This window comes from Mandrillus leucophaeus, unplaced genomic scaffold (genome assembly GCF_000951045.1).
Source record: "Mandrillus leucophaeus isolate KB7577 unplaced genomic scaffold, Mleu.le_1.0 Scaffold729, whole genome shotgun sequence".
Classification (NCBI taxonomy): Eukaryota; Metazoa; Chordata; class Mammalia; order Primates; family Cercopithecidae; genus Mandrillus; species Mandrillus leucophaeus.
In genome coordinates, this window is record NW_012107908.1 from 66,066 (window position 1) to 75,413 (window position 9,348).

Here is a 9,348-nt window from a genome sequence, read left to right on the forward strand (position 1 = left end):
CTTAGTTTACATCAAGTTTGTAGAGCAGTACCTAGCAATAACAGAAAGGCAAACTTCCACTTGTGATGTGGAAGAATTTCCTAATCCAGATTTGTTCCACCCAAGGACTGGGTCACCTCCAGATATTGTGAGCTCCTTGTCTTTAGAATTGTGGAAATTGAACAATCGCTTTCCTAGGACGCTAAAATGATGAAGGTGAAAGGCAGAGGGGTCTAAAACCTCATGATATCTGAGCAAAACTCTCTGAGGATCCACAGCCCCTTCCTTAAGACTCAGGAGACCTAATCTGTAAGAGCTGTATTCGCAGTTGCACTTATGAACACTGGCTGATCGCAGGTAGGGGAGGCACCAGGAAGAACTAATAGCTTGAGAGTTTAATTCATTGAATTATTGAGAGAGAGAAGCAGAGGCAGGCATCTGGAAAATCAGTGATACCCAGGAGAAAAATGACAGAAACAAAAGTGGGGCAGAAGCTAACTGAGGACAACCTGAGCTGGTTGAACTGGGTTCAATTATCGATCTGAAGGACCTACAGTGGCCAGAAGAACTTTCAACATAAACTAAGTAGGAAATAAGAAATTAGGCTGAGATACCACCTTCTCTGAAGCCAAGAGACATGAGGTAAATCTCTCATTTGATATAGGAGTAAAAACTAGGCAGAAATAAGACATTTCAGAGAACTGAAAAGAGAAGAAGCCAGCCTAGAAAGGACCTGCGGAATCCCCAAGGGGAACATACCTCTGCAAGGGACCTATGCACCCAACACTGCTGATCTGCTTGCTTGTACTGCTGGAAGAGAAAAGACAGTAAGCAGGAAAAGGCTGGAATTCCAAAATGTGGACCCGGAAGACATCTAGAGATCTTAAGGTGAGGTGTTGATGTTGCAAAATCAGAGGGCTGTTGTTTATTCAAGATCTGATAAAGCTGTGGTCCAAAGTCATAGCTTGTCATCTCTGAAGGCAAGAAACAGGAGAGCATATGGCTTTGTGGAACGGGAGGCAAAAATGGGAGTAGGAAGGAAGGAAATCAAAAGGATCCCAATATGTAGCAGCAAAGGATAGAGTGGAAGGAGTGGGTCAGCAAGGAGGCTGAAGGCACTTGGCAGTAAGACGGCCTCTGTTGGCAGAGGACACACCAGTTTAGTTCTCTACTGCACGTGTACAGTTTGGGGAAGAGGTGTGATAGAGCAGTTTAAAACACATAATTTACAGTCAGTGTACTCAGGTTTGAACCCCAGATACACCACTCACCAGCTCTGTGACTCTTAACTTCAGTCTCCTTTGTTGTAAGGGGCGAAATAATGGTACTTCAAACATAGTGTTATTGTGAGGATTAAATGAGACAAGCAGTAAGCACAGACTGTCTAATAAATGTTAGCTGCATTTTTCCAGTTTAGTCAATTTTCAACTGTCCTTGCTCATTCAGGGGACTAGGTGCATGAATAATGAGTAGCTTTCCACTGGGGTACTGCCCACCCAGCGTCCCAATTTGGGAAGTGCATTGTGTGCTGACAATGCGTACTCCCTGATTTCATTTGGGCTAGCAATGCGTACTCCCTGGTTTCATTTGGCCAAGAGAAGGACCCTGCATAAGTGATGAGTAAATAAGAAAAGGAAAAACAACCTCAGGTGACAAATGTTCATAATGTAAAAATTTTAATAGAGGAAGTCTAGAAGTATAGAAATAATCCACATTTCCTGTCTGTCAAGGAAGGGAGTAAATACCTTTTAAGGTGACATGATGTGACTTAAAAGGCTTAGAAAGACTCCCAGTCTCTCCTGGCCCTTCCCAACCACCACCTGATGACAAGACCCATCACTAAAATGTCATTTCTCTAGCTTATTGTATGAGCAGTTATGCTAATCACTTGCCATAGAGTTTGCCAAAGACTCGCTCAACTGTCATTTGACATCTCCTAGGCAGGGTAGAACGTAGCACACACACAAACATACATGTGTGCATCATTATCTATATGGCAGTGAAATGACTTGCCCAAGGCATGAGGAAAATATGTGATGCTGTCAAATCCAGCTAAATGGGAACGAGCTAAGTAACTGCCCCTGAGAAAAATCACATAAATTTGGAAAATTCCAAGTTCAAGCCAAGGGTGATGAGATAGCCCTTTATCACCAGGTCAAACTATGTCCCAGGGGTGAAGCTAAAAGATACAGAGAAAGAAATGTGGAACGAACCCAGAGAGTTAAATAAGTACATTGCCCAAGAGTGAGATGAAAGGTATGTGTCCCATGTTTCTAATATCTATTGACATGTTTAAGATTTGTAAACTCTATTTTAGCATTCCAGATCTCAGGATCTATTCTACACTGTAAAAATTATCTCATGAGTGAGAAATATATATATAGACAAAAAATATCCATTGTAACATTCTTGGGGTAGCGGAAACATAATGAACCATTTAACCTCATTCCTATATGTAGTGTATATAGATCTAAACCGAGAAAAAGATCTTTAAAATATGCACACAATTCCAGTGGAATTATAGGAAATTTAACCTTTTAAATTATGAAATGAATATAAACACAACCTTTATTTTTAAACAGACAATATAATATAAAGTTAAATATGAAAATTCAGTAGGTAACCACATTACACATAAACACTTTTTAAGGACTCTTTCCACACCACAACAAACACAACATATTTTAAAAAATACTTTCCTTTACAAAAATGGGATTATTCTTTTTTTATTATTATACTTTAAGTCTTAGGATACATGTGCAGAATGTGCAGGTTTGTTACGTAGGTATACATGTGTCATGGTGGTTTCCTTACCCATCAATCGTCATCTAGGTTTTAAGCCTGGCATGCATTAGATATTTGTTCTAATGCTCTCCCTCCCCTTGCCCCCCACTCCCCAACAGCCCTGGTGTGTGATGTTCCCCTCCCTGTGTCCATGTGTTCTCTTTGTTCAACTCAAAAATGGGATTATTCTTTAGGCTTGTTCTCTTCCTTGTTTTTGTCACAAAATGTCCATGATATTTTGTTATGTCTGTGCCATCAGACTGCCTGAATTAAAATTCCAGCTCTACCACTTACTCCCTGCGGGGTCTGGTAAGTTACTTAATTTTGCTACACGCTAAATTTTTATCTGTAAGTTGCAATCATAATAATGCCTATGTTGTAGGATTTGGAGAAAATAAAATGATAAAAGCTTTGCAAAGCACTTAGCTCAGTGTGTAGCAAGTATCAGGTGTTAATAAATATTGGCTAACATTACCCATCTTATTTCTTCAGAGACTACATGATGTTGAGTAATAAAAATACACTATAAACTATTTGATAAATCACCTATTTGTGAATATTCAGTTTGTTTTCTGTGTAGTTGTTTTGTTTGTTATGCTGTATTATGTTTAGTTTGCTATTACAAGCAACATTACAATAAAATGTGTGTACATATACTTTGACATACAAATATATCCTTTTTTTAAATGATAGCTTTTTGTAAGTGGAATTATTGCACAAAGAAATGCAGATTTTCCGTTCTGATGGAGACTACCAAAGGGACAACACTAATTTACTCTCTTACTGCTAGTACACGTGAGTGTCTAGTTTCCTTTGTATACTGTCAAAAAATTTAGCATAAAACTGATAAGTGAGAATTGAATTTCAGTCCACATTTCCTGATTATCAATTATGTTGATCATCTTGTCATACATTTTATTTGGTAACTGTGTTGCATGTATTTTCATTGAGTCAATAGTTTCTATTTTAGCTTTGCCTATAATCTCTTTTGGCATAATTTTCAAATTTTTAAGTGGGTTATTTTGTCATTCTTGCTTCTTCATTTCATTTCTTGCTTGGAATGACATTCCCATCCTGAGACTGTAAAAATATGTTCCTTTAGTTTTGGCTCAAACTTACTTTGTAGTTTGGATTTTTAACTTTCAGATTGTTCATTCATCTGGGTTTTAGTTATATGTGTGGGTTAGATAGAAATCTAGCCTTATACTTTCCAAGTGTTCAACCAATTGTCACAAATATCATTAATATTCCATTCTTTCTTTGATGCTATTAAATTTTACTGTATATTAAGTTGCAGATAAATTACTGTCTATATATATCTACCTATATATATGTATGCATAAATACAGATCTACGAAATTCTTTATGGTGGTCCATTGATTTGCTTTTCTGTTTGTGCCATTATCTTATTGTTTTTCACTGTTATGTAATTTGATTGGGGTTAGAAAAGTTCCCTGAAATTGCTCTGAATTTTTTCAAAATTATTTTGTCTGTTCTTAGCCATTTATTAATCTAGGTGAATTTTAGAAAAACTTTCACAAATGTCATTAAAAATTCCCCTGGGGTCTTATTAGAGATGCATTGAATTTTATTAATCTGAGAAGAATTAACATTTTTTAAATATTGATAGGAATATAATATCTCTGTTTATTTAGATCTTCATTTTGTGTTCTGTTACAGTTTCTCCAGATAAATCTTACTCATTTATTTTTATTGCTCAGGTTTATTCCTAAGTATTTTTTAGACTTTCTTACCACTGTCAATTGAAATATTTTCCAAATTACATTTTTCTAATATAAGAAAAGTATATTTGTATATGTATCGTTTATCTGGCTAGTTTGATAAAGTCTTCATAGATTTTAAATTTTTTCGGATGATTATCTTGGATTTTCTAGGTGGACAGTTTCATCATTTCTAATGTTTATGTCTTTTAATTCTTACTTTTTCACTGATTGAGACCACCATATCAACAGTATAGCTTAATAGTGGTAATAAGAGCCATCCTTTTCTGGTCTTTTCATGAGACTGGTAGAATAAGACTCTAAACGATCTAAGTTTTATAATACTGTAATATTTGAATGTTTAGAAAGAGGATGTTATAATTTTATAATCAGAAAGGTTAACATATTTTAAAAACTAATCACAGTAACATAGGCTATTCCTGGTAGTACTCCTATTTTGAGTGACATCTTTGGATCAAAAGCTTAAAATTAAAGTATCCAGATCCTATTAACCAAACAGAAAGGTTTGAACATACATTAAGCAAGTTTTGCTCTGAAGACTTAAGGAAGGCTCGTCTGAATTCTGTGGACAGTAAGGAGCATTGATTGAGTCTGATGTTCATTATTGTACTATCTCAACTATCACCACCACCTCCAGAACTATGAGCAGGAGAGGATTCTGAATGAAAGGGTCTTATTCATGGTGATACCCTGTATGAAAGTATCCTCATTCAAGGTGGGACCCAGAAACCACTTCCTCTGGAACAGAAAAAAAAAAAGAAGAAGAAGCTAAGAAGTTGGTCAAGAGACAACCTAAGAATAATCTTCAGAAAGGGAAATGAGAAGAACTCAAGACAAATTAAGCCACATAGAAGTTCCGAAGAACACAAGGAAAAGCCTTTATTTTTTATTTGTATAAGTTTATGGGGTGCAAGTACAGTTTTGTTACATGAATACATTGTGCAGTGGTCAAGTTAGGGTTTTTAGGGTATCTACCATGCAAATAACATACATTGCACCCATTAGGCAATTTATCATCATTAATTCCCCTTTCACTCCTGACCCCCACTTCTTCTGAGTCTCCATTGTCCATCATACCACTTACAAATATCCTATGTAAATATTTGTACCACCCACTTATGAGTGAGAACATGTGCTGTTAGTGCTTTGTGCTTTATATTTTTGTATTTGTATATTTGGTTTTTTTGTGCCTGGCTTGTTTCACTCAAAATAATGACCTCCAGTTCCATCCATGGTGCTACAAATGACATGATTTCATTATTTATCTTGGCTAAATAGTATTCCACTCTGTGTGTGTGTGTGTGTGTGTGTGTGTGTGTACATATACATGTACACACACCACTTCTTTTCTTCATTCATCCATTGATGGACACTTAGGTTGATCTTTGCTATTGTGAATAGTGCTGCAATAAATATAGAAGTGCAGGTATCCCTTTGATATATTGATTTATTTCTTTATTCTGTTTCACTGATCTATGTGTCTGTTTTTATACAGCAACATGCTATTTTGGTTGCTATAGCCTTGTAATATATTTTGAAGTCAGGTAATGTGATACCTCCAACTTTGTACTTTTTTCTTAAAATTGCTTTGGCTACTCTGGCTCTTTTTGGCTCCATATGAATTTTAGAATTGCTCTTTTCTAATTTTGTGAAAAATGATATTGGTATGTTGATAGGGATTATGTTCAGTATGTAGATTGCTTTAGGCAGTATAGTCATTTTAACTATATTAACTCTCCCGATCCATAAGCATGGAATGGAAAATTGAAAATCTTTAGTTTCTAGTTTAGGAGACAGCTTGGATAATTTTAACTGTTCCCTTGTTGGATTTTACTACCTGTTTCTCCATAGTTTCTTAAAGTAAATATTCTTAAAAACCATAACAAAGGGCTATGAGCTTTTTTTACAGGCTTAAACTTATGAAGGAAGCTGTCTTGATCAAACTGCCCTTTACGTCTCTCCCACTGCTTCTCCAAACCCTATCCAGGAAGTCCAGAGACATGGAGACAAAGAATTACAGCAGCAGCACCTCAGGCTTCATCCTCCTGGGCCTCTCTTCCAACCCTCAGCTGCAGAAACCTCTCTTTGCCATCTTCCTCATCATGTACCTGGTCACCGTGGTGGGGAATGTGCTCATCATCCTGGCCATCTACTCTGACCCCAGGCTCCAAACCCCTATGTACTTTTTTCTCAGCAACTTGTCTTTCATGGATATCTGCTTCACAACAGTCATAGTGCCTAAGATGCTGGTGAATTTTCTATCAGAGACAAACGTTATCTCTTATGTGGGCTGCCTGGTCCAGATGTACGTCTTCATGGCCTTTGGGAACACTGACAGCTACCTGCTGGCCTCTATGGCCATCGACCGGCTGGTGGCCATCTGCAACCCCTTACACTATGATGTGGTTATGAACCCACGGCATTGCCTACTCATGCTATTGGGTTCTTGCAGCATCTCCCACCTACATTCCCTGTTCCGCGTGCTACTTATGTCTCGCCTGTCTTTCTGTGCCTCTCACGTCATTAAGCACTTTTTCTGTGACACCCAGCCTGTGCTAAAGCTGTCCTGCTCTGACACATCCTCCAGCCAGATGGTGGTCATGACTGAGACCTTAGCTGTCATCGTGACCCCCTTCCTGTGTATCATCTTCTCCTACCTGCGAATCATCGTCACTGTGCTCAGAATCCCCTCTGCAGCCGGGAAGTGGAAGGCCTTCTCTACCTGTGGCTCCCACCTCACTGCAGTAGCCCTGTTCTATGGGAGTATCATCTATGTCTATTTTAGGCCCCTGTCCATGTACTCAGTGGTTAGGGACCGGGTAGCCACAGTTATGTACACAGTAGTGACACCCATGCTGAACCCTTTCATCTACAGCCTGAGGAACAAAGATATGAAAAGGGGTTTGAAGAAATTATGGGACAGAATTTACTGGTAAAAGGCACAAAATGTTGGTATGTCATAATTAAGACATGATCTAAGAGATTATCGGGTTATTCTTCCTTACTATTTTCCATGTGGCACTCAAAGAGGTCATGAAAATTGGTGTTGGATACCAGTAAGAGAATTGACCTAGGAGCAAAACACTTGGTTTCTATCAATGATCTTAATCAAATACATATTCAGTCTCAGGCTAGGTACTGTTAGGAATCCAGATTTCAGGAAAAGGTTTCAAGTTTTGAAAGCTGAGTATTGCCTCCTCAATAGATTGGCAATTATATAGAAAAATAAAGCTATCTCCATTAGATTGGTAACCATATAGAAAAATAAAGCTATCTCCAAGTAACTTGTCGACAAGCCTGACAATGGCTAGCAGTCATGGAGTTTAAATCCTATTAGTTTTTTGTTTGGCAGCGGAGGGTTGTTCTTCTTGTGTGTGCATGGCTTTTTTTTTAGAAACATAATCTCACTCTATTGCTCAGGTTGGAGTACAATGGTGCGATTATAGCTTACTGCAGCCTCAAACTCCTGGGCTCAAGTGATTCTCCTGCCTTAGCCTGCCAAGTAGCTGGGACTACAGGAACATGCCACCACACTCAACCATTTTTTTTTTTTTTTTTTTTAGACACAAGGTCATGTTATCTCACCCTGGTAGGTCTTGAACTCCTGGCTTCAAGGGATCCTCCTACCTTGGCCTCCCAAAGTACTGGGATTACAGGGGTGAGCCACCACGACTTATAAAACCCATTAATTTTAAGAAGAAGAAACTACATGGGTTTGATAGGTCATTGGGTAAGACTTCTAGAAGGAATGGCATCTTGAAGGATGGAATGAATTTTGAAAGAGGAAGTTTCAAAAGACGAGGAAATCTGCAAAGCATTTCAAATAGTGAAAACCACCCAAGCATGTGGAGACAATAAGCACTGCAATGTGTTTGAGGGACAATGAAAAGCTGAGGTTTGATCAGTTTGAGAGAAAGGAGAATCTGGCTGGAAAGACAGAAGAATCTACAAAACACACTTATTCTCCCCACCAACACTTAAGTTTCATGACAGTGTGAAGGCTCAGTACCCAATTTCTTTTCCCTTCACTCTTAATTCTTCCCTTCTCCATACATCCAGCATCCTTACCAAGCTGCCTTTGTGTCCTAGAAAAAGCTAGTGTATCAGTTAGGAAAAAGTTCAGTTGTGCTATGGAAACACTCAACCTCAAAGTCTTAGACCCCTAAAACCAAAGGTTTATTTCTCATTCACATTGTATGTCCACCATAGAAAAACGTAAGTGTGCTACTTATTTTCAACATGCAGAGAACCAAGATCATGGAGTAGTCACCATTGAAAACATTAATCATCACTCTGCCAGAAGCTAAGAAAGGCTCTTGGAGGTTTCACACTGGCAGTTAAAGGCTCTTGGAGGTTTCACACTGGCGGTTTCACACTGGAGGTTTCACACTGGCGCTTCTGACCATAACTCATTGTCCAAAACCCCTCTCATGACCCCACTCAAACACAAGGAAGCTGGCACGCACAACCCAACTATGTCCCTCTAAGATAGAAAGCCAGAAGTATTTAACAAACCTGCACGTTATGCACATGTATCCTAGAACTTAAAGTATAATAATAATAAAAAATAAATAAATAAATAAATAAAAAGAAAGACAGAAGTATTTTATAAACAGCATTAATTACTACTACCCAACTGTATTAACACACAAACACATCAGTGTGAATTAGTTGCTTCATCAATTCTTCTGGATTGTGTTATTGTCAATAACAATAGTAATGTAAGACTTACACACTCTCTGGAATTTTTCTGCTTCAATTATTTCATCAAGTTCCCACAACCATCTGCTTTTCTAGGTCACAAGCTTGTGTGGCAGGACCTGACAATGAATACAAGTTTTTT

The 9,348-nt window shown here is 38.0% G+C and overlaps 1 protein-coding gene across 1 annotated transcript; it reads left to right on the forward strand.

Moving 5' to 3' along the window:
- Positions 1 to 6,397: 6,397 nt before the first annotated feature.
- LOC105528662 (olfactory receptor 1L6) lies at positions 6,398 to 7,441 on the forward strand. Its single transcript, XM_011965483.1, has one exon. The coding sequence runs from the start codon at positions 6,398 to 6,400 to the stop codon at positions 7,439 to 7,441; it is 1,044 nt and encodes a 347-aa protein (XP_011820873.1).
- Positions 7,442 to 9,348: the final 1,907 nt, after the last annotated feature.